Genomic DNA, 27,108 nt, shown 5'->3' on the forward strand with positions numbered 1-27,108 from the left:
CGTATATTTGGAAATCCAAACACTGAAACTCTCCATGTGTCATATGCTAAACTTGTCATGTGGACACACGTGGATACAGTTTGTATCACCTTCTGCTTCGATTTCTCTCTGCTGTCTGTGTCTTTTCCTGAGTGTCTGTCTTCACCGGTTGCACAACTTTTTTTCTCCACCAAAAACAGATCCACAGTTCCTCTATTTACTCAACCGCCCCGGCCTCTCAGCCTCCATGTGACATGTCAGCTTCAGCCCACCAGTGATCGCTATGGTAATGGCACAGCAGCACTGGGTGAAATATCACCTTCCTCTCTGTGACCCTCAGCTATCACAGGGTAAACAGTGAAATGTCACTGGCCCTCTGAAGGTCACATGGTGCACGCTGGGAACAGAGTCAGTCCTCGGGTCAGGTGCTGCTACTGACTCACGTTGGAGGGAAAATGCTAAATGTTCATTTACATTCAGGATCAAAAGGCAGAGCATTAAACAAGGCGTTGCTACTGGTTGTTTTTTACGACTGACACAAATTGAACAGTTAAATGGGCAGAGTGAGTGAAAGATTAGGTCCAACTGCTCTAGCAAGGCGACAGGCTGCAGAAAGACTTGCTGTTTGACCAAGACTTTTAGAATTTGATTGACGTGAGGATGCACGAAGGAACAAGTCTGACTGCACAAAATACACGCACATCTACCATTTTGTGCATACATGTTTGTTTTTTGTCACGGTCTGTGACATGTTGAACAATGTTACAAAGAATGTCTTCCCTCCTAAAAACACATAAACACTCCTGGACACAGAAAAATTTCACTGCTGCGCCAAGATGCACTTTGCCGCTGCTTGGTATGTTTTTGGCATTTTACGGTCACATATCATGTGTTCATAGCATACTTTGATATCATGATGACAATAAAAAAAACTATACATTGTGCAACCTTAATTCTTGGCACTGTATTTTAATAACAAAAGAAACCAGAGTATGTGGAAGAAACCTTTCACTTGGTTTAGGGTGCCATGAACGACGGTTTGTAGATCAAGATGGGGTATTTCCTGAGACTTTTTTCAGTAAAAGGAGAAAAAAGTTTGTGGTTGGTAAACCTAGCATGATTTAATTCTGGGGTATTATAACTACGACTGGGGGCATCCAGAAGGTTGTATTCTTGCACTCTGCTGAAGGAAATGCTGTGTTATATTTGCACTGAACTTCTTTACACAACACATGCACAACAGCAATTTCCAGTTCACGTGTGATCATACGACCATGTGATCTTTAGAGTCAGAACCCGAAACCCACATTGAAATAATATGTTGCTGTAGCCGTGGGTTGTGTATGTGGCTGCAGCTTATTAACAGTGAAGCTGGCCTAATATTTAGCATAAGGATAGGCTTTGAATCAGTGTGCAACTTGTGAGGGCTTCTCCATGTGACCAATCAGCCTGTCAGCCTCAGGGCGCGCACACACACACACACACACACACACACACACACACACACACACGCAGACACACACAAAGATACACACACAATACGGTTAAACTGTGTAACCCCCCACCAATGCTGTATGCAGTCTGCCAAATAGCAGGAATACCAGGGGTCTCCACGGGATCAACACACACACAACCCTCACACCCCACATTGCTTGGAGCACCATCAACGCCCGGCTGTATGGAGTAACAGCCACAGCCACAGGCACACACACGCACACACACACACACACACACCTACATTCACACACACAAAAATACACACACGCATAACCGGAAAATAGCTGAAATTCCAGTGTGGCACCCGGACTGAGCAGCAGCAGATGCAGGGAGACTGTTAAATACACAGATGTTGGAAGAAGTGGAAAGCGAAAAGAGAGTGGAAGAGGAGCAGAAAGACACACGAAAAGTCAAGACTTAACACTTGTCAGTCAGTGAATTGTATTTTTTTATTGTCTTTTGACATCTTGATGGATCCTGACGTGCACAGGCGTGCTGAAGCTGCGGCTGACCTGCTCAACTACATATTTTATTCTCTGTCCTTTGCCCTCCCTTCTCCTCTGCTCTTCCTCCCTCCCCCCACATGCAACACAGGGAAACACACACTCTGCAACTGTCTCAGTATTGATCTGAGCTGGAGGGTGTGTGTGTGTGTGTGTGTGTGTGTGTGTGTGTGTGTGTGTGTGTGTGTGTTGTAAATGAGTGTGTGTGAGTTGGGGGTATGTCCTCTTGGTTGGAATTGGGTTTCGTTTAGAGGACCTATCGATCCATTTTAGTCTGTGCCTGTATGTGTATGTGTGTGTGTGTGTGTGTGTGTGTGTGTGTGTGTGTGGTGTGTGTGTGTGTGTGTGTGTGTGTGTGTGTGTGTGTGTGTGTGTGTGTGTGTGTGTGTGTGTGTGTAAGAGAGAGCATGGATAGGGGCTTGCCCCCAGCGGAGAAATAAATGTTTCTGGAAAAGTGCATGATGCAAAAAAAAGAGAAGAAGAAGAGTGCAAGGAAAAAAGAGGAAGGTGGCTGCACAGGAGGTCATGGTTAACAGGATGACAAGCAGAAAAAGCAGCAAAGGGCTTCTAAAAATACCTCTCATACTGCTCAAGTCAAGTCCAATGATACATATCAAAGCGTTAACGGAAGAAAAATTGTGTCTCCTTGGTGTCCTTAGTAGTTGTTATTTACCTGAGTGGCAAACACAAAAAAATAACAGCCTGAATTACATTTATTTATTGCTACTTAGATATGAGTTAAAAGCCTAACTTTATGTGATACATTCTGCTTTTGACTAATAAAATACGAAAAAAAAGGAACTTACTGATTTATCACTGTCAATACAAGCTCCATTTATTTTCACAGTAACTGAATTTGTTGTGATCATTTAAACACATTTCAACTTCTTATCTGTTGACTTATCTCTGAAAATGAGTTTAAGGATTAGGCCCACAAAAAGTAGTGGCTCGAAAAAGAAAACCAGGGTACAGGAAGAACAAAAAAAATGAAAGGAGCAGAAAGGCATGTGAGCAGAGAAGTGTGATGAAGCAGCAGGTGTGGCAAGCACAGCTGAATGTGGCAAAGGTGAGGAGCTACGCAGGCTGGCAAATTAAAGATGCTGCAGTGGGCTCAGATGTAAAGCTAGAGTAAAAACACTGGTATCAGATGAAACTAGACGTCCTAAGGCATCAGTCAGTACCAACCATGTCATGATATCTTTTAGGGATGGGACTATGCTTGAAAGTGAGGCCAATTTTTGTAGAGAACAGGGGAAAAAGGGCATTGCCATTGTTCAAAACAGTGTATTTAAATATTTCTGTAAACAGAGGTCAAACAGTCTTGGAATTGCATGAATTTGGTACAACTGAAAAAAACCCCTAAGACTTTTGTTGATTCAGTGACGCCAATTGTATTCATTTGTGATGACGCAAGTGCCGACAGTAGCCAAACCATGGTACTGGGACTATTTGTTGATATTAGAGTTAAAGCAGGTGGTGTTTGTGCAGGCATGGGTGTGGATAAGGAGCCTCATTTGTCCTTAATTGCTAATGGCTGGCCTACTGGCTACTTCTATTTATCTGTGGTACCGAATTTCTGTATAGTTTATGATTAGCAAGCAGTTCAGTGAATCCCTCCCCACTGGGAAACAGACCGGCCCCTCCCAGCAAAAAACACCAGATAAAGAACATATCACGCTGCTAAAGCTGATGAGCTCCAGTCTGCTTTTGTATGCATCTTATGTAAAAATGAGAAAGTGAGTGTAAATGAGAGAGAGAGAGAGAAAGAGATTGACCTTTGGTGGGAGAGAATCCCTGTTTGGGCAAGGTTACACACACAGCAAGACACTGAAAAATAGTCAGAGCAAAAAATCACCACCTGGCCATTTCTGGCAGTTACACATACACACGCATGCATGCATGTACACATACACATAGACAGGCAGACACACACACACACACACACACACACACACACACACACACACACACACACACACACACACACACACACTCACAGGACCTTGCATATAACAGAAGGGAGCATCCTAATGAAATGTACAAAGTATGAATCAGTTGGTGTTTCCTTTGATCAAACTGGGGAGCAATAAGTGATGCAAGTCAGTATTTTCCACACTGGTGCACATCAATATGGCCTTCCTCTCCATTCCTATTGGTCAGCTTTCTGTTTCATTTTTTGCCCGACTCTACTTCTCTTTTCTCAGAAAGGAAGCCTCTAATCTTGAAAGTGGTCTGCACTCTTTTAAGTGCTACATAAAGAGTTTTTTTTAGTCTTTTTAGCGTACCTGTGATCTTAAACTAGGGATGCACGGAATTTGGCAATATTTAACAAATCTTTTAGCAGATACTGATTGATCCACTTTTTCCACACCTAATTTCAGTGATTATCTTGTCTCTTCTGTAGTGGAATTGACATATTATGCAAACCCGTATCGTGATGGCCTACCTGCAGATGGAGACATGAAATACAATGTTGTTCGGTGTATTTAATATTCATTCATTGTGCAAAATAAGAAAAAGCACGTTGGCTGATTCCAATAGTTAATTTTAGAGTTGATACTGGCCGATGACGTGCTGACATTATCGTGCATCCCTAATTCATACACATATCGTCATAATAACCTGCTGCCCAGTGTGGTGGTGCTATATGTGTGAGAGTGTCCCATACTTGAGTAGATGGTCCTTGGTGCTGCGGGTCTTGGTGAGGAACCTCTCAGCCAGCTTCTCCAGGTTGCGGCTGTAGTCCACCTCGATCTCCGCCTTCTTTCTAAAGAAGTCCTGCAGGTCCTGCAGCAGCTGCACCCTTAGCTCATACTGCTGGTCCAGACACTTGAGCTGCTCCACCAGCTGGGCACGGATCTCTGCCGGGGTGAAAAAAAGACAGATGGGTTTAATGTCTCTGTTAACTTCATTATGCCAGTCACCATCCAGGTGTAATCAAAACACTGAACCCACAAAGGACAGCCTACAGAGAATGTTTGCTCTAAAATCAGAGGCCCCTTTTCTCTAAATAATGTGAACTATATGTAATTATCCATACAGCTGGAGGGAGTAAGCTGCATACATTACTGTTGACACTGCAGTGCTATCATTATGATAATTGCCACAACAATGTGCAAGATGTTTAAGTCTTCACAGCTGATGTGGATGGAGCCCGGATCCAGTGAAACACCTGGCGGGGCCCTGACACATCAGCCTGGAGTCTTGGCTGAAATCCATTCCCCTCCCACCAGTCCGTAATGCACAGACTGCTGTGCATGTGTGCACTTCATCACAGTCACACGCATTTGTGTGTGCTAGGATCAGCTATCCTCTTCCACGCACAGAGATCTCCAGAGGCAGTCATTTATCCCGGCTTATCACTTTTCATTTTCCTCCAGCCTCCTTCCCCTCTCCCTCCTCCATGCTGCTCTCCAGTCTGGCCTCAAATTAATAGAGTGCACTCAGTGCAGACACACTCAGTAACCATATTCAATCACTGGCTGCAAAAAAGTCCTCTGGAGAGTCCTGCCCACTGCAGTTATAGACCGGGACGTACAAAGCACCCGCAGCAACACATGCACAACCGAGGACACACACACTATGATTGTGATAAGCTGGATCAGTGCTGACAGCTGACAGATTAATGCTATGCTCTCATCGCTGCCTGCCAATGCTGAGTGGGCTGCACAAGCATCCTTTTAAAGAGTTAAGAATCAACACACTTCTCCAATCACACACTTCTGTGTCATGGCTAGTCTACCAAAGCTGTCCTACCTTTACAGCGCTGGCTGTACAGAAAGCGAACGGTTTTGGCTTCCATCCTGGGTTCAGTGCATGATAGACTCCCCTCACATACACACTGAGTCAAACACACACACTCACAGGCAGGCAGACAGTCAGCCGTCCGTCCGGCCGACAGCGACTGTTGATGCTGCCTTTGTGTTTAACAGCTGAGAGTGCAGTTTGTCATTACCACAAAGAGAAGTGGGATATCTAAATGTGTCTGTGACCACCCCGCTCCTCCTCCTCCTCCTCCTCCCCCCTCCGCCTCCCCACTTCTCCCTCCCTCTCGCTCATAAACACAGACCTAAACATTGTGCCACTAGCCAGCGGCTGCATCCACTTGCAGTCATTCTGTACTGATTAAAAGGCCAGAACAGAGGAGGTTTGTGGCATTATGACACTACGGCACAAACACTCGCAACAAATAAATGCACGCATGCAGTCTGCGTCTCCGCTAATGACCTGGTGTGAATATTTGCTTTGACAACATGTGTTATTGTCTTGTGGTGTGTGTGAGTGCATGTTTGTGTGCAATTTCCTCATCGCACAGCCCTGTCAATGATGGGGAATGAGTCAGTGTCCCGCCTTTCAAGGCTGCGACACACAACCTCGAGATGGCGGCCTTGTAATTAGCCGAGCCAACACAACAACGCACCACAACCGAAAACAGCTCTCTTTCACCGTTTGCATAAGAATACAAACGGTGAAAGAGAGCATAAGTTGGACAGCAGGGGTGGCAGCATTAGGGATGGAGGATACATAAAAAAAAAAAAAAATAGCATCAGTCCCATGTGACCCAAATGTTGACACCCCATGCACACCGAGGGCTATACTGGGTTGAACCAGGGTTGATTTTGTGTTTGACAGGGTTGACCCACGTTTACAAACCCACCTTTGTGGCCCTGGTCCAGACGTGGGTTGGACAAGAGTTAATTTCAATGTGAGTGGTACACCACCACCATCACTATTGACAGGGCAAAATTACATCATGGGTTGCAAATGGGAGTGCACAGTCCTGATGCCATTACTGCAGTTCTCTGCTGCAGCCCATAAACAAACAGCGCAATGGCAGCAGAAATGTTTTCAGCGACAGAATTGGAACACAAGATGTGGCAATACTTCGAGATACTGAGCTTCTAACCATCTGTGGAAAGAAGGAAATTGAGCGACAGATGACCAAGATGGTGAAGAACAATGTAGTGTGTATGACCAAATTGAATCTATTTCTTTAAAAAACAAGGGGAGAAGGCAATGAGCAATTTAACACATTACCTAAAAAAAAATCCAAAAAAATAGTTAAAAGTAAATTTTAAATTTTAAAAAGAAAATTTACTGAAAATAAAAAACAATAAACAATAAAAGAAAAGATGAGAAAGAAAAGGAAAAGAAAAAAAATGCACATGAAAATGACCCCAAAAATGCAGAAATATATATATATTAATTGTTTTCTGTAACAACATTTAAAATATATAATCATAATGATTATAAAAGTAGTTTTCTGGACCTTTTCCCCAATTCTTGACAATCAATAATCCTCTAATAATTCTCCCCTTCTAAAACTAATTTTAAGGTAATTTTCTTCATCACCTTTCACTAATTTCTTGAAATTTGTGGGTCATTTCTTGCCAAGTTGGTCATTGGATTTCCCCCATGTTTTAGAAAGAAATCAAGCTAATTAGCTCAGGTTTCAAAGGGTAACAAAGCTTGTGAGAAGCGTCTGAATGCAACACAAGAAAACTAATGTCGAATCAGGAAAAATAGGCATTATATGTACCGAGAAAAAGGTCACAAACAAATCCAAAACACTGAAAAAGCAGTACACCAGAGGTAGTGAAAATATATCAGGCCAAGACTATTAATTGTGTATATTATTGTGATGAACTATTATACTGTTCAGTCCAGAATTCAGGTACAAAATACTAGTTCTTAATATGACCTGTAAAGCCTAATTTACAGTACGTGAAGTAACTGGTATGCAAAAGAACTAGCATACCTACTTTCTGTGTTTGTGGGGGGGCGGGGAGGTGCTGTGGATCGAGAGGCGGCACGGTTAAGTGACTGGGTGTGTTTTAGCCGCCCTCCTAGCCCTGCCTATTTTGAGATTTTAGTTAGTACTCTTTAATGAGGGTGAAATGAATTAAACAAAGAGGCCATGCAATGTGCCCTAGAACCCCAGTGATGCTGACAGCTAACCCCGAGCTCTCAACACTATACCCTGTTGATACTGGCTGTTAAAACTGAATTTCCCTGAGGGATCTAAAAAAAACCTTTATCCATCTAGACGCTGTTATCACCCAACAGGAGAGGAGTGTTAGATGAGAGACGGGAAGCCTGGTACAGCAAAGAGGAGAGGTGCCGTCAGAAAAGATCGATGCGGGCTCTTCCTTTCGGCCTCCTGGAACGGTCATCATCCCCTAAGCCAGTAAGAAGTGGGATGTGAACTGGAATGTGATGCCTCCGCCCCCCTCCAGACAGCCCTGTCACATTTTCCAGGCAGATGAGAGCAGGTCTTGTAATCGGGCTCTGGGATTCTACTTTACTGATGCTCTCCTTTCTCTTTTTTCCTTCCTTCACCTCCGCCACCTCCTCCTCCTCCTCGTCTGTCTGTAGTGCTTAGGGCTGTCTGGCTCTGTCTGCACGAGCCTCGTCCATACACTTTGCTCAGCAACACCATGACTAAACTCATAACTACTCTGCAAAAGGTGATGGTGGCTAACCTGTGACGCTAACAACCTCTATACATACTGATTTACACGTGTTGTGCACATCGTATGGATCACCGATTTCAAGATCCTTGTTTGTTTTCCTGCAACCCAGTCACAGAGACCACTTGTTGTTGTGTTTTGGCACTCCGTGTAGGTGAGGGGGTGCTATTGTGTGATTAAGCATGTGAAAGTACATTCCCCATATGTCTGGCTTTCCATGTAGCAACAACATGAGCATGAAAAGGCAGAAATCTCCCTCAAACCATTTCACCCAAACCGGCCCCTCCTCATCATCCATTATTGATCAGCTTGTTTATGCCGACCCCGAAAAAGGAAGATGAAAACAGAGAGAGATGATGGATGGAGACAGCGTAACCACACTGGAATGACATTACCATCGTGGTCAATGCCTGCTGTTAATTTTGCAGCGGGCAGACATGCCTCTGCATACAAATGTGTGGATGGATACACTGGGGGAAATACAACTAGAAAGAGACATAAAGATGTTGCCAAAAGGCAACCCAAGCAGACACAAAGTCACATTTTGGCAAGTGCAATGTGGAGCCTGAAAAGTCATGTTTTCCCTGCAACATTACCTTCTATAGCTGAAGTTAGCTTTTGTAGCAAATGTACCACTCGCTTTAGGCAGTTTGGTTGCAAGCTGACACAAGTGATGCTGTTTTGAGTTGGCCTAGATACAGGAGCCACACATACTGCTGCTAGCATTCATTATACCTGAAAACACCCTGGGCTATGGGCATGACACACACACACACACACACACACACACACACACACACACACACACACACACACACACACACACACACACACTGACAGGGATGTGACACTGTGGGTCCAAGCTGTCACTCTGAGCTGTTCTGACAGCAGCTCTCCAGCCTGCTCTTGGAAGCCCCACCCCAGATCTGTCCTCCTCTATTACTGGACCGGGTTGTAGAGACACACACACACACACGCACTTGCCAAGCGCCAACCTCTGAGGTTGAAAAATGAAGCCAATGTAGTGCCAAGAACTGCAGTTTCTCTAATGGCCACTTGGGGTTGCCTTCAAAAGGGAGTTTATCCCCATAGAGTGTTTACAGCCTGGTACAAAAAAAACAGTTTTAATCTCAATCACTAATTGCCCCACACATGACAACTTAATAGTTTTTATATAACTCACCTTTCTAAACTCTATTAAGGCTTTAAGTTATGCATAATTAAGGGCATGGCTGCTGCAAGTGCCGGGCTATCTGCTAGGTGTCGCTCAGCTTGTTCAAGTCACTCAACCTCCCTCACTCCTCCCCTGCTTTACCATCTTGTAGACAGGCTGATGAGGAGAAAATCAAATATCTATATATTTATGACCATATACCTTGATGCTAATATTGCCACAACATTGTAGCAATGACCATTGGTGCTTTCACAAAGAGATCTTTGATAAATAATTATCAGTAATATGGATATAATGACTAAGAGGGTAAAGGCAAATAATAAACAGCAAGAGCAGTCTGGTAAGTCCAGAAAATTACATCACTGTACTGAAAAGCTGCCATTAAAATCAGAAAAGAAATGAAAAGACAGCAATTACAGTATTACTACATTCAAAATCTAAGACAATATCTAGTCTCATCACAATAATGATATAATATTGATTTATTGCCTAGCTTAACAGTGTTCTCTAAATATGGTCGCTACTGGCACCAAAAAAAAAAAGACTGCGACAGCCAAAATGCCGAACATGACGCTTCAAAGCGGGAGTCTACAAGCTGATGGGTGAGTCTATGTCACCTGCATGCACACACTTACACACACGGCAACTGTTTAACAAGTAGACGTGATGAGTGTTTGAGACGAGGCTTGAACTGGCTGGAGAGGCAGGGCGAGAGCTTAAAATCAACAAAGAAACCACAAACACACACAGACAGATTGTCTGGTAACTGAAAAGGGAAATTCTTGTTTATTGTGACCCGAGTTTTATTGTTGCAGGTTTTGCCAATGACAAAATTAACTGGACAGATTAGAAATGCACTGATCCAACTTCTTCTCTCCTGACAAACCATAATTTAATACTACAGTACTATAAACTAAGTCAAACAGCCACTATGACTTAACAAATGTAACTAATGGCAAGAACATCAAATGTGCCATGTTCCAAGATCTCAGCTGTTACTTTGGTTCCTCCAGTGTTGTTATAATCGACAAAAACGAAGGTCAAAAGCAGGGAAATGTGACCCAAATTGTATAAACCGAGATAATCCTTTAAATGCAAGCCTGTATGCCAGCATTGGGGTTGAGTGCCCACAAACCTGTGCCAGGTAATCAGTGAACACTGCGGGAACACACACACGGACATACACAACTGCAAACTAGTTCTTGGAAATCCAAGACATCCAACCAGGAGACCTGGCCATTGGCGAGGTAGAATTTCACCCACCCTGTTTGTGTTTTTGTGTGCATGTGAGCACGCGTCCACACTGTGTTTACGCAGTAAGGCCTGGTCTTTGTTGCTCCGGGGGCTGATACTGCAGCACAGAGCGGTGGAGAAGAGGAGGGGGGAGCAGAAGAGGGGGAGGGCGCTGGTAATGGTTTAGAGTTGTACCACTGTGAGCTCATACTATTGTCCTCAGAAGAATGAAAGAAGCAGAAAGAAAAGGAGAAAGAACAGAAAGCAGTGTAAAGGGTGAGTAAGGAGGAGAGGCGAGGAGGAGGCACTGCGTCACTGTGAATAATATGTCCATTCATCCCTGTACACACAGGAAGAGAGGACAGAGAGACAGGAAGTCAGTAGGACCAGTTCATTGCCAGTAGGGAGCACACGGGAGGGGAGGGTCATACTAAAACAACTACAGGAAGCATATGTATGTGTGAGCAGCAGGATGGGGGGTTGGACCAAGGTGTGTGCGTGTGTGTGTGTGTGTGTGTGTGTGTGTGTGTGTGTGTGTGTGTGTGTGTGTGTGTGTGTGTTCCTTCAAATGAAAGGGCCTGAAGAAAAACAGGCAGCTGTGGAGTTCACCAATATAAACCTCCGAACCTGAAACCAGGCAGGAAAAGAGGGGAGAGAGACTGACGGAGAGAAACTGGGCCAGGGGTTTGCAGGTTGAAGGGGGGGGCAAGTGTGTGTGTGCACGAGTGTGTGCGTGGACAGCGGGACGTGATTTTCAGGCAGTTGAATGAGAGGGTAGTCTGAAGCCTCAGGTTGCAGGTAGTATTTCCTAATAAGATTCTTCAGCAGGGTGGAATCTATTAGTTCCAGACATGCCTGCCTAATACTGCTTCACTGTATACACGCGCGCACACACACACACACACATACATACACACGTACGCACACACACATGCACGAGCTGGTGAGGAGGGGAGTAGAGGAAAAGATAGAATTACAGTACTGTAAGTGTTGGAGGGAAAACCATCGCGGCAATGGACTGATTCCAGCCAATGTCTTTTCCTTGGGTCTGGACTTTCCTCTGAAAACAAACACACACTCACACACGGACACACTAAAACTTATATAGGCATTTCCTCTCTCACCCAGAGCTTGAAACCTTTAGGAAAAGCAGTGTCGTCTTAAGGAGGCAAGTTAACGAGCTTAGTGACTTTTAGACATGGAAAATGGTGCTGCAGCCAAACCGCTGCAGACCTGCTCTGTGTGGCAGCGGAGAGCAGAGAGAGAGAGACGGGCAGGCGGACAGACAGCAGAGGAGATGAGAGATAAAAGAGCTACTCTGTGCTTTGCTTGTGCATGAATAAGTAAAGAACAGGAGATTTCAGAGGGTAAAAGTTGTTGGTGTCCCTTTGGTAAACTTCACTTCTGGCTTAACTTTATAAAGGAGCACAAAGTACTGCAGGATGCTTTCAGCCAGGCGAGGAAACAACCTTTTGACCTCTCGGCTTTTAGTTTTTTATGCACGCACACACAAAAACAAACTCTGCATGCACCATATGATCCACTGATGACACAGGAAATAAAGGGGATTATGAAAGTAGGGCTCACTGACATACAAGGCCACAATATTAGCTTTTGGGGAATATTTCCCATCAGCAGTTTGTAAACATCTTGTTGACAATGAATGAGCAAAGTGTAAGGAGGCGAGCCTGATTAACCCTTTGAATCCCGGTGGGACATTCATTTTCTTGTGCTGCTTTCAGACACCCTTTGCAAGTATTTAAACCTTTGGACCCTTCGCAAATTGGTGCGACTTCTTTCTAAACCATGGGGAAATAAGGTAATGAGCAACTTGGTAAGAAATGTTCTATAAATTGCAAGAAATTGGGGCAGCCAGTAGCTCAGTTGGGGGTAGCTAGCACCCTATGTGCAGAGGCTAAGTCCCTGTTGCAGTGGTCATTTCCAGCCTTGGCCGTTTGCTGCATGCCCGCCCCACCCCTCCCTCTCACACCTGAGCTGTCCTATCAGAATAAAGGCAAAGGCCAAAAAAAATCTTTAAAAAAAAAGTTGCAAGAAATTAGTAGATTTAGCAAATTTTTTTTTTTTAAAGATATGGAAAAATGATTAGGTTAAAAAAGCTAGGGATATATAATTATAATAATTACATAATGAAAATTATGTTAAATAATGTTTTAAACATTTATAAGCATTTATAAGTTGTTTTCCATGTTTTTTTTTCCCTTTTTTAAATTTATTTTTATTTTATTTTATTTCATTTTACAAATTGTCTGGTAATTTGCTTGTACTTCTTTTTTTACCCATTTCTTGATCATTATCGGGTCATTTCTTTTTTCATTGCTCATTGCCTTTTTCCCATGTTTTTGAAGAAATCAAGACAATTTCTTCAAGTTTCAGTGGGTTAAAGGACAAGTTGGATTTTTTTTAGATGAAACTGGGAGCGAGGCTTGCGTGGATATGTCCAAACCATTTAACAAAATTTGTCTACCAACACCCCGTAAACCTCGCTAATTAACATGTTTTATTAAACGTCAATTTGTGGTTTTACAAGGGGGTGGTTTGCTGGAATATTTCTTGGCTGGCGCTTTGACTTCCTGGAGTCCTGCTATGATAAATATGAGAGTGGCGTTGATGTATCGGCGTGTAGAAACCACCATTATGTGTCATTTCTGCCCCCTCAATGCGGTTAAGAGGTTAAGACGGAGGAGGCTCGGTGAGAGGAGGGAAGGTGACAGGGAGGGAGAGGGGGAGTTATTGTGGGGGGCAGGACTCAGCGGGGGTAAATTCCTCTGCGCTACTACTCCGATCAGGAAGTCATTAACCCTTTACTAGCTAGCGAGATGCTTCATCTCCAGCTTGAGAAACAGACACAGGAAAGAGAGAGGACTGCTCGTGGAAGATAAGAAGTGTGTGTCTGTTAATGGATCTGTAGCCCCACAGTCTGAGCCATGTGGGCTCTCGTCAGGGTTCCTTGCCCTCTGTGAGCCGGGAGCACAGGTCAGGGGTCAGGGGTTGCAAAGCTACTGGAGGGAGTCAGTCTCCCACGTCAACCAACTGGTGGAAAACACCTACAATAAAACTATCAATTTTACCTCTAACTGAAGTAGTTTTAATGAATTCTGCTGTCTAAATCGACTCCTTTAAACTTTTTTGGGGCATAATGTGATCAGTCTTTCCAGGAGAATATTCTACGTCTCTATCGTTACCCCTCCTGACACCAGCAGCCCTTTCCAGCCATCTCATGCTCTGATTCCTCTCCTGTGGTGGCAGAGGGGTTGCACAGTTGGAGATTGGGGGGCTGGGGTCTCTATGCATAATGAAAAAGGCTGCTTATCAAAAGTTAACTAGCTCCTTACCCATTTACAGCCCATGCCTGCTCTACTAACCCAGTCTGGCAAAGGAGCTGACTGTGTGTTGGGGGAGGGGGTACGTCTCACACACACTTAGGAGAGATGAAGGGACTTCAAATGAGTTTCAGGCTTCAACCAATAATTATTTTCATGATTCATTTTCAACTTTGTTTCAAATAACCGCTTTGTGGTTTACTCTAAAGCTAAAACGATATTTTGATAGAGGGTTGCTCATTTAAGTCAATACTCAAGCAAAAATGTCAAGCATTCCCTGTTTCTAGTTAGGTGTAACAAACTGCTTTGTATTATGTGATGGGGACCTGAAAATCTTTGGGGTTTAAGCTGTTGGTCAGACAACACAAGATATTAAAGGACATCACAATATGGGTTTTAGGATATGACAACTGCCACTTTCTCAATTTTCTCTAGTCTCGACTCGAGTCATATAACTTGGACTTTTTGGTTTGGACTCAAGTTACATCTTTGATGACTTTAGATCAAAACTGACAACATGCAACCAACTGACGACTGACATTTATTGGCCGAAACAGATTATCAATACATCAAGAAAATAATAATGAAAATTATGTGTTGCACCCCTCATTTTAAAAAAAAAATTATAGTGAAAGCTCATCAAAACTTCAAAAGCTTGTTGTGTCTGAGAACTATTGAATTTGCAATGATATAAAAAAGCGAAGCCGCAAATTTTCACAGAAGTTGGAAACTTTGCCTTTTTGCTAGACAAATGACTTAACTAATGGATAATCAAAATTGTTGTTGATTAAATGTAATTGTACCAGGACTAAATTAGGTCGCACACCATCTTGGAATTTATCAATTCACATGATTTAAGACGGGCCACTAGTCTTGCGCATGTGTGCGAGTGTGTAGTTTGTCCTCAAGGGTACCATCCACCTGGTGTCACCTCTATTTCCTGTCTCTGCCGGACACAGCCATCTGGGCCTCAGTCTGTTCCAACAGCCTTCATCTCTCTGTCTCCCTCTCAACATGGCACTCGCTCTCTCGCTCACACACACATGCTTCGCCATAGGGATGAAAACCATGACAGTATAGTGACCTACGCCATCTGTCTGCAAAGGTATGGATAGGTATCAGACAAAACACGCACATATTATACCATCCTGGACCAGCAGGAGAGACAATATTAAAGCTGAGCTGTCTCACCGTGTGTGTGTGTGTGTGTGTGTGTGTGTGTGTGTGTGTGTGTGTGTGTGTGTGTGTTTTAGTGTCTTTCCAGTGTTTCCAAATGACCAGTGCAGAACCCCCCCCTTAATCAGCTTAGCAGCCAGTCGGGGGATTTGACTAATCCACAACACAAGCATGGCAGGGAGCCCACTGAGTGTGTGTCTGTCTGCGTGAGTGGTCCGTCTGACAGACTGTGTGAAGTAAGTTAAATCAACCTCGACAATCTTGGACAGCGCTCTCTCTCTCGAAGCATCCAGCATTACAGGAACCATCTGAGACACAAGACGGATGGGCGTGGGTGTTCTTTCATGTGCAGACACATCGTCGGGTGGGTAAAGGTTCGTTTTTATTAGCAGGTTAACACTTGTCATAATTCCAGTGACTGAGTGACGGTGTCTAATGACTTCCTACTCCTAGATTCAACACTCATCAATCGTTCCCGGCTTCCCTTTTCAGTCTTCCTCTCACGCCTCTGTCAGATTTAGTCCGGTCAGCACCAATGACTCATAGGGACCTTGAGGCTTTGTGTGCATGCGCACATGCATGTAAAGGCGCCCCTGGGGGAAGCATCAGCGCTTTGAAGCCTAACACAGTGTGTAATAGCCTCCCTCTGTCGTCTAATAGTCCTGCATGACAGCCTCTGTCACACAGCAAACACACATAAACCCCAGTGGGGAAAAAGATGCATGATACTAAGCATGTGTACGTGGCTGGTACAGTATGTATGCAGCAAACTCTTATCACTGCATTCCATGAGACATCATCAACGGCACGTCGAAAACGGCGGCAGAAAAGAGATGGAGATAGAGGATAATAGTGAGAGTTGATAGGAGAGAGCGGGCAGCGGCACCGCGAGTTAAAGGCCGTATCTGCTGATGGCTGCCGATCCTTATCTGAGTGCCAGTGGAAGGCCGGGGGGAAAAGAGCAAGGGGAATACGTTCCATCAGACAAAGGATGATACCGAGAACAGCAGTTGATAACATGAGATACTATCACCGCATCCACCTTGAGGTCACATCGTCGCTGTCTCCAGCTACAAGCCTCTTCTCCAGACAGAGGAGGGGGGGGCTGGGAAGAGGTTTTATCGGGCGCAAGATAAAGGGATGCAGGCTCATGCAGATGTGGCCCGCTTTAATATACAGTCCATATGTTTTTTTTTTTATCCTGATGAATTTTGTTCTTTCTTATCATCACACAACTTTGTGTTTCTCATTAACAACTGCAGCCACTTGTAGGAGATTAGGGATAATTGTAGCATTATTCAATTTCTGCTAAAACACTTGAGCAAATAACTTGTTTGTTATTCAACAGGAAATAATTTTGATACTTGATTATTTGCTGAAGTTGTTCATTAAGAAAAATGTCAAACTCTCAATGGTCCCAGCTACTCAGTTGTGAGGCTGGGCTTCCTTTCTGTGTTATGCAATTTGGCAGTTTCTCAGACAAACTGAGCAATCAAAGACTTTAGCTTCATCTTTGACCTTTTTAGACTAAATAATTGATTAATTAAATAAAATAGAGTGAGATTAATGGCTAGGTAAGCTAATCATTAGCCCTTTTTACACTGCCCGTTTGCACTGCCTGGGGAAAGACTTGATAGTAACAGTCCAAAAATGGTTTAATTTTATTTGTGAATTTAATTAAAACATATGAAAAAGAGAATAAAGCGAAATGATCATACAACCAAGCAGACAGACACAAAAAAGTAATACTTACAGACAATGAAAAGCATAAAGTAAAATTAATTAAAGTAAAGTGGCTAACTGAGGGAAGAACAACAGCCGCTTTAAATGTCCACAAATTGGGGAAACAATAAGATTCAGGAGCTCCTTATACCCTCAAAGTAGAGGATGAGCTCAGCCGCCATATAACAGGTATTGTAAATTGTAAATGATTGTGTCATGTTATGCTATTGTTGTTGTTTAAAAAATGCTGTTGACGCATATGTTTTATGTCAAACCCATCACACCTCTTTTGTTTCAGCCGGCATGCGATTTAAAATCAAACACTGGAGCATGACAATGACACTGTCCTTTGGTTCTGTGTAAAAATGCAAAGGAGGAGTAAAGAAGTGACTTCGTAGCGACCCTAAACCAGGATCTCTTGGGCAAAAAGGGCTGTTGGTTGCAGCCCTAAACAGTATCGCTAAGAGCACTTGCAGAACACACCTATCCAAAGTGATCTGTAAAACCTGCCTGTATGTGCTAACAAAGAATAAGTTGCACAGTTAAGCTGTGAAAGCTAAGGTTATATGGAGGTAAAGGCAGTAGATCATATTCAGGGAGCAGCATGTGAGTCATAGAGGTTCAGTGTTTGGCTCTTATCCTGTCATCACTGGAGGCAGAAAAAGCTGAATCAGGATCGGCCTATGCAGCAACTACAACCCCCCCCCCGTCTCTATCCGCTTTCCTGCATCCATATCACCCTTCTCTCCAACACGCTGCTCCAGAGGTATAATTCATTCATACACCTGCTAATGTGTGTACATGTGCATCATGTATGTGTGTGTGTCTGTGCACTGTGGAGAAGTGGCCTTGCTGTGTAATGACTCCTGCAGAGGCAACAGCTCACAGAGCCGGGGTTGCCGCCAGTGACAGGCTAGCCGATGAAATATGGACACCATTTCAGCTGGGCGGCACACTGTCACAAGAACCCTTGCAGATAACCAAGCCTGGGAACAGCTACGATGTGCATGTGAGAAGATGAAAGCCCCACCCTACCTACGCCTCACCCAACGGAGATTGTAGCATTGCGGTATATACCATCACTGAAAAACTGCTTATAGAGCCATGAGTATTATTTCAGTTTATTTATTGATTTTTTTTCCACATAAAAGATCACATTCAGCCAGCAAGCTAAATTCTTCTACAACTTGCATTCCCACCAGCTCTAATGCCCACCCAGGCATTTGTCTAAGTGCTGCAGAGACGTGAGGGGGTAGAGAGAGAGACAGAGAGATAAAGTGGGCCAGTCTGCATGAAGAAGCTCCCAGGGTGGAGGACAACTCAACACCTCGGCACAACAATCCACCGCAACAGAATTTTTGTTGAACGGCACAAGAGCAGCACAGGGGACTGAGGCTGAGAAAAAAAAGCTTCCCTTATTCTTTTCTCTGCAGCATTGTTCAGTCTTTATCTGTTTTACATATAGTTTCTTTCATGATAACAAGACAGCCCTGTTCTCTCGAGGCAGACCAACAAGAGCTGCAAGCAAAGACGAACAACGTCTTACTTGGCATCATTCTTTTCTTTCTTGTAGTGTCTTTTACGTCAGGGATGAAACGGTATTGGAACCGTGGTATTGGATAATGATTTGGGCCTGACTCAAATAGCTAGATCGGTTATTGATGACAATGAGGCAGATCTATTCATTGCAACCCTAGCCTAATCAAAAATGTTTTTTTCATTCCTGTTTTTTTTTTTTTTTTAACTATTCATTAAGTTTGTGACTGAAATACGTTTTTCACAGCAGTATAGAGATGGATATACTTTTGAAATTGGTTCTACATGACCAGAGAAAACAGAGGAAAAGGGCTATGGTGTTCCCTTTTTGCTCAAGAAGTAGAAAATCTACAACTACCAGCACGCTCTGCAACAGACCAATAAATGCTCCCACTGGTGGGTGCTTAGTTTTACCATTTTGAGCTCCATATCCACAATACAGGAAAAAGTTTTGTGCCTACTTCCTACTTGCATACTCATATTAACAGTGCAATAAAATGTGTCTTATGAACACATTTCTGGCGACAAATAGGCAATATATTAACAGAATCTTAGAGTATATTCGTTTAGCACTGCCTGGAACACAAAGCAAGAGTGTAAAAGGTTTGTCCCCTGGTCATGACCCACGTTCAGGTCATGGTAAGTTTCTCTAAATGATGAAGATGGAGCATATTACTGATCTCCACTGGTCAAAAAACAAAACGTGACCATAGTTTTCCTTCCAGACCCACCAGAACGGAAAGAAATCCTGGGAAAACTGTCTCTCTTACCGTATTTTACTTTCAAATGGGACTATTTAATGAATTTATCTGTAGTATATCAAATAAAGAACAATAAAACTATGAATAAAAAGGTTAAACTCATTTTAGATTGTTTTATTTTTTCCATGTTGAGGCATAATGAGATGCTGACAAAAGAGAGTTCCTACAGGCGGCAAATAAAATGCATTTGTTCTACTGGTTAACTTTGTGGGTAATTTAATACCGTGGGCTGCTGTTTCAGTCCCGTTCTATCTTTCATTTCGAAAAAACCGACACTCGGTCCTTTATTTTAACAGTGAGAGGGGTCTTAAGCTGTGAAGATCACATTTAGCCACCGAGAATGAAATCACAGTAATCCTCAGACCAAAGTAATTACTTGAGGAAGTGTCGTAGCCTGTTGGTGCAGCTGTATGTAACGGTCGCTAATACACAGTAAGTACACACACTGATCCACATGCTGTGCCTAGTGAGACAGGTATATCATGTGTCATCAGGTCCACGTGAGATATTTGGTGTTAAAGGGGTCTGGCTGAGAGCTCAGGTCATTGTTCAGTTCACCACACTGCCACTAGGCTAAAGCCCACTTTCTATTCAGACATTTCTCATTAGAGATTAGCCCTTTAATGAATATGTTGGGTTTTGAGACAAAGTAGGAAAATGAGCTTATAGAAAAAGCATAAGACAGGTCTTTCATTTCAGCGGGCTTAATACAAGAGTGAAACAGATTATACTAATCACTGTCTGCATGCTAGTCGGACAAACTCAATGCATACTTGCGTGTTTTGTTCTGAGATTAAATAATGCAGTCCTGCATAAAACAAACTCCTTAGTTAATAATGTAACTATAACAGAATTATTTCAAATGAGGCAGACGTTTCCAGCATTCAAGGACGCACAATCATGCTAATGCAGCAGCTGGCTGAGGGAAGCAGGGTTTAGAATTACAGCACTACGGTGTTTTCTAATTCCACTAACAGGATGAGCTGCAGCAGAGAGACACTCTATTAAACTTTATGAGATTGTATCAGACAAAGATTGGCCCTCCACTGAGAAGTCTGACATCATCCTCAAAAGAAAACTTGGAACTTACATAAAGTCCCGTCCTGCAGCATAAAAACACGGCACTGCTACAGAACACCAAGGTGAGAGAACTCTAACAGCCTGGAGCCGGTAAAATGTCAGTAAAAAAGTACAAAACCAGGCGAGGGGACTGGCTTTGACTTTTGCTTTTTCAGAGTTAGAGCTGCTTTAGCATGACATATATACATAAATATTTTATTTACATATAAAATATGCAGCTGAAGCAGATCAATGCATACAGAGCAACAGGGCCTCCTGGAAGACAGGTGTGTGATTTGGTGTGCACTAGAGGTCTTCATGGGTCCAAAATGATGGGTCTGAACACCTACAAACCCGTAAAATTCATTCACAGATCTGGTTGAACCCAATAATAAAAAATAATAAAAAAAAAAAGAAATATATACATACACCTGACCTGTTTTTTCCCCAAGATGTTACAGACCCCAACCCATGTCAGACAGATCTATTTTATAAACCAGACAAACCTGGTTATTAAAAGTGCTTCTAAAAATAATTACAGTCACTGCTACAAATGTTTTACTGCTAAAAACATTTATCATGTTGGATCAACATACTTTTCTTACCCAACTGACTTACGTAATGTTTAATAATTTTCTAGATGTCTATTTTTTATTTCACTGTTTTCACTTTTCCCTAATGTAATCTGTTCCAAAGTCAGCCTAATCATCAAATCAAGTTATACGCACAGTGCTTTTGCGTTTCTGTCGCAATCAGTGCTGATCATGGGTCTCTTGGATCCACTTAGGTTTTACAAAAATGATAAACAGACCCAGGACCTGCTGTAATAGAAAGGGACCCAACCCGGACCAATAACCACGGTAAGACGTGATCCCAAATAATGCTTCAGGTAGGATTTAGGGTTCTTATGTTACGGTATACCTGTGCAGACCTTTGGTGTACACTCATATAGTGGTTGGAGTGCATTAAACTATATGAATCTCCTTGCAGCAAGGGGAATTTAGAGTCAGTTTGAGCTCACAGCCCAATTAAAACTCCGTCTTTATACACCTGAGCATTAAAGGCTGCATGATTCTGCAGTGCAGGAGACTCAAGTAAGCCTTAAGCAAATCTTCCCAGTACTATTTTTTTCCCAGAAAAAAACTAGAACAACAGCAGTAAAGTCAGAAAGTTGAATTGATTATCCTCCCACAATCCTCACAGCTGAAATCAGACTGAGAGGATGCTCAGAGGATGAGTTTGTAAACCACAGCGGAGTGAGGAACGCTCACCTGAGGTCATCCTGAGGACGCCCTGACGCAATGAACGCAGCCTCTGTGCTGTTCAAGACACACAAACAACACATACACGCTATTGTTTTGCTTTCTCACACACAAACTGTCTACTTAGCAAGCACTGAATGCCACCCACATGATTTTCCCCACAGCTCAAATATCACCATCTCATGGGTCGTAACAAGCATCTTCACAGTCTGATGATCACCGCAGTCTCTGCTCCCGGCTGCAGCCTGATGCGTCAACGCTAAGAACTGGTCATGTTATGTATTGATTGACACCACTATGTCAGAGAGCGCCGCCACACAGGGCTCCATCAAACAAAAAAAAGCAAAGTCATCCTTTGCTGATGATTCTGGCTCAAATTTTGTTGAAGCACGTCATCCAGGCACCACTCTCTGCAGTCCACTTATAATACCTTGTGGTATCGCGCCAATTCTGCCATTTAGCTCCTACGCACAGAGACAGAACGAAATAGTTGCTGCGATGATTGATCTCTAGCCATAAAACCCTGACGCAAAAAGAAGTACAACCTGCTGAGAAGTTGTTTTTTTTGACATCTGATAAGCCTCCAAATTCATGGATGCATTCCTCAAACTGGACTTCCTAGTTCATATTTCATCTTCTCATCGGTGTCCGCAACAACACGCTCATGCCAACACAGCCTCTTTATTAGATGCAGTGCTGATGTCAGTTTGAGCAGTCTAAATGATTGAGGTGATGTTGTTAACTCAGAAAGCCTGTCTTCACTCTTTAATGACGGCAAGCAAGCGTCTATCGCAATGTGCATGAGCAAGATGCTGAACAGAGGTGGCTGCTCTGTAGCTCACCCTGAGCTTTGACCTCCCTGAGGAGGAGGGTCAATCATTAGTTTAGTTTAGCTAACCTGTGGTCTGACACATAAATCATATAATATTAAGAATAGTTATGTACATTATATACACATTTAAAAATCAAAGTACATACTAAAACTAAAAGGGGAAAAAAATACAGTTAAGTCATACAGTTAATTGCATTAAATACTTTTTTAATGTTTTCATATAAGTGGCTCTAGTATTTATTTTAGTACTACTACTACTACTAATAAATATAATTATTATTATGATAGTAATAATAATAAACTTTATCTATATTGCACCTTTCAATAAATGTAGCTCACAACAGTGCTTCACAATAAAAGCTGGCCAGCAAGGCATTTCAGCAAGGATATTTAAAACAGTTTTTTTTGGGGCTGTTGCTGTGAACCTCAGTTTATCTTGTCTGATAATCATGTTAACTGATGCACACCGATTGATCAATTAAATACTGAGGTTTCTTACTATTTAAGACATTGCTGAAAAGTTTATAAGACTGTATTGCAACCTTTTCTCTACAGGAAGCCATGAGAGACTGCATCTGAGAAACATCTGTGCACATTGAAGAATAAAGAGCTTATCTAGTGGCTCTATTTTGAGCAATTTGGAGTTTTCTTAGGTCTATCTTCACTGCTGATGACCGGTGACATAAAAAACAAACTTCTGGAGGTATCAGACTCTTATGTCCCAGCTCCTACTGCTGAAATCTTTCTCTGTCACTCTTCCTGCCCTTTGACACCACGGGAGCCTGGCGTCTCGAAAGCTCCGGACACATGATGAAAAACAAAGCTATCTGTGCTCAGGAACGGACAGCCCTGATACCAAGAGAATACGCCCCTCCACAGAGACGAGGGCGAACACGGGGTCGATGACTCCTCACAGCGTGTGTGTCCTATTTTGCGTGTGATGTGATGTGTGTGTCAAAGAGGGGACAGCCCAACACAATAGAGTGCTGCAGTGTGGGCGGCCACACCCTTTCCTCCCAGCTCCCCTCCACTGCCTCCCCTCCGGCCCTTCCAAAGTGCCTCGATGAGATTTAAAAAGAAAAGAGACAGAGGAGGAGAGGGGAGTGGACGCAGAGGAATGAAATCCCCGCTATGTAAAAAAACAAATCAGGAGTACAAGAGAAAGGAAAACAGGAGGGAGGAAAAAAATAGACACTAATGAATGCATGAAAAAGTGAGAGGTTTGACAGATTCTCAGCTCTAGTCGTGGAAACATGACAGAGAGACGGAGAGAGACATAGTGGGTAGAACTGAGCGGACTGGGGGGAGGGGGGCGAGAGAAACAAAATGGGGGCATAAAAACAGTCTAACGGGAGACGGATAAATACTGAGGGATACTGAGGGATCTAGAGGGAGGGAAAGAGAGCGAAAGCAGTGCTGTGTGTAGCATTGTGTTCTGCAATGTGTCGCTGAATTATTGATGCTGCCTCGGTGTTGAAGGGCGAGAAGAGGGAGCACTTTCACACAGTGTAATCTCTGCATCGCAAACATGCACGCTCACATACGCGGAGCTGTCGAGCCGCGGCAGATATATGTGCAACGATTATCCCCGTCGACGGCAGGGCCGAGTGTCTGCGGCTGACAGAGGAGAGAAGAGGTCAAAGGTCACGGCAGACCAGAGGAAGACATGTGGCTCACACCTGTCCCAAACTTGCCTCAGTGGACTCACATGGACAGAGCCGGAGACAAGGTGAATCGAGAGAGTCATTAATGCCACTTATTGTTTAACGATTCTCTCTAGTTTGAAAGACTACAAAGAGCTCTCTTCTTCTTTCCTTTATCCCGTCCCTGCCTGTGTTTTTCTCTCTCTCTCTGGCTGGCTCTCTTTCTTATCCGCAAAGGAAGCCTGTTTGATCTAGCGGAGTCCTGCTGTTCCGGCTCTTCAGCTCCCAGACATCGGGCATACACTCCTCTGTCTCTCTCTCTTTCTCTCTTTCTCTCACTACAGCAGAGAGCTCCCACTTTTTCCTTCTATGCTCCTAAAAAAGAAAATCACAGACACTCATTCTCCCTCCCCTCTTCGCCAGAAATCAGACACATTCTCCCCGTTGTACCAAAAGACAACAAAATAATTCATGAATTCAAAATGGCCTCGATGCTGTCGAAGCCGCGCCGAGGCCAGCTGTGCTGCGCGCATATGGACCATGTAGAATGTGAGCTATGACAGCGATGTATTTCACTCGAGAGGACAGTGGCCATCATTGTCATCCCCAGCAAGAGCGGGGACACAATGGAGAGGGATACAGCCAGGAACCTGACTCACACATACTGTAAGCCTTCCTGGCCGTTATCGGTAACAAAGAAGCTGGAAACAATGGGCATTAAGTGTCAATGTGTTGCGAGGAGATACAATAGCGGCTTTAATACGAACGGTTATGCCAAAAACATTGCTGAAAGTTTGTTTTTCGTTGTTTTACTGGAATTGAGTGTGAATTTTGCAAGTCCATTAATTACAGTTTGTGTATATTTAACATTACCTTCAACAATCATCCGAAGTAAACATGGTTTTTCACACATTCATTTGTGGCAGCCTGCCACGATATCAACATTTGCTGCCACATATTGATTTTCTATTTCTGGAGTTCTCTCTCTCTCACACACACACCCACACACCGAACACATTGGGAACATTCATAAAAACCACTTCGCTGAAACCACTTGCTTTCCAATTCAACCTGTGCAAACGCAGTAACAGAAAGTTTGCTGATCTGGTGCGCCCCCAACCACAATTCCTTTGCTCAAATACTCTTTTAATGCCCTTCATGGGTGTCATTGTAACAGCATTCTGTCATTGTGAGAAGTTTATTGTTACTGGCAAAACTGTCTAATATTTGCATAACTGCATACCAATGCGCAAGCGATTCACAGTTAACAAAGTTTGCACATGACCTGATGTGGAAGACAAAACCCAGTGCATGTGCTCATCTTATGTAATGTAAAAGACAACACATGATGACGAAATTACCGCAATGGACATCATTGTTAACTGTCTTCTTTAGCTTTCTTTATGAAAACAATGTGAAATTATGAACCCTCTTAGTCCAATGTTGGTGTGTCTGTTCACAGCAAAAGCTCAAGGTGCGTTTGCTGCCCCAAGTGACCAGTAACAACAGGTACTTCAAAATCCAACAGGGAGGAAATCTTAAGGATTAGAACCACCTCAAGCTGTTTTCAAAACAGTTTTTGTAAAAAAAAAAACTGACTACAGCTGGGTATCATCATCTCATATCATTTAAAACATTATGATACCAGTAGGCTACCTATAAAAAATACCCTCTTTGCTATACCTTTTTTTTGAACGTCATCACGTACCCATCATGTGAAGGGGAGCATTTTGTTGCGAAAAGTGCCACCAGATACCACAGGTATACAGCCATACGTTTTGGTGCCATCTCTCGTCATGCTGAAATGCCAACTGTGTCAAACACACTACTCTTGACAAAACACAGGCCATGTGGGTTGTAGCTGCTGCGGCAGTAGGCCAATCACGTGTCGCAATAAACCGGAGAAAGCTTGAGTTGATTGGCTGTCTAATGCAGGTAACGTTTGAATGTATAGGTTTTGATGCTACTTGGTACTGGGTTATTTCATACTCAGCCCTAATTTTGACTTACTTTTTTAACTTAAACTGACATTTTTATCATTTGTATACAACTAATGTTACAAAACAAATGGGACCACAATGATTCTCAAAGGATTTACAATCATGCTCACATCCAGACTCCAGACTGGGAAACTCTCTCCTCCACATTCCTCTGAGGGAATACCATCAGCACATGACAAGAGCCCCACTCACACTCAGCCACTTAGCCTGCTGCCTCCCACTGCAACCTTTGCACACAGAGAATGCCTGTGTGTACGTGCATATGTGTCATGGACAGCAACCTTTAACACGCACCGCTGCCCTCAGACAGAAAGAAATCACAGAGAGAAAGGCAGTGGGAGAGGCAAGATTTGGAGAAAAAAAGAGTGATGGGGGGCACCAGAACATGCTTGTGTCAGACAACTATGCCACAAATGTGATGAAGTGATTGATGAGAGGGTACTTTGTGCTAAAGGGTATCCCCCTCTTTACCCTTTCATCTTTGTCAACTTCTCCATCTCCAGCGCTCAGTGATCATCTCTCTTTCTGAGTAAAACCACTCGATGTTGCCCAACTTTCAGCTCAGCACAGGTCTGAGCAGAGCTCTGCTTCCTAATTTAAAAGGGTGAAGCGTGTTGTGTATTTTCTATAAAGAAAGCATCAAGGTCCACACCACCCCTGTCTTACATGGGCCACTGCACAACAGGAATGAGAATGTGTGTATGCATGTATGGAGAGGGATGTTCCCATTTCCACTCTGTTTGAAGCACATGGACTGAGTCGGAATGTGAAGGGGAGGAGGGGAGGCAGGGGGAGGGTGAGGGGAGAGGCCAAGGCAGTAATCTGAGAGGGGTATCCCACAGCGCAAGGCAGCACATGGTCTATACACTCTACTGTGGGCCCAGCGCACAGGGAGAGGGACACTGACAGAAAAGATTTCC

The 27,108-nt window shown here is 43.4% G+C and overlaps 1 protein-coding gene across 4 annotated transcripts in view; it reads right to left on the reverse strand.

Moving 5' to 3' along the window:
• srgap2 (SLIT-ROBO Rho GTPase activating protein 2) overlaps positions 1 to 27,108 on the reverse strand; it is a 69,737-nt gene that overhangs the window by 24,833 nt on the left and 17,796 nt on the right. For 3 of the 4 annotated variants that reach the window (XM_088085118.1, XM_042500896.2, XM_088085115.1), the window contains one exon: positions 4,648 to 4,840. In XM_088085118.1, the coding sequence (XP_087941244.1) occupies positions 4,648 to 4,840 (193 nt within the window). Of the gene's footprint in view, positions 1 to 4,647; positions 4,841 to 5,735; positions 5,894 to 27,108 lie in introns of those variants that run through there. The other variant, XM_088085123.1, reaches the window with a different exon arrangement.

The sequence above is a fragment of the Plectropomus leopardus genome, chromosome 2, assembly GCF_026936395.1.
Source record: "Plectropomus leopardus strain MGB_pleo_1.0 chromosome 2, ASM2693639v1, whole genome shotgun sequence".
Taxonomy (NCBI): Eukaryota; Metazoa; Chordata; class Actinopteri; order Perciformes; family Serranidae; genus Plectropomus; species Plectropomus leopardus.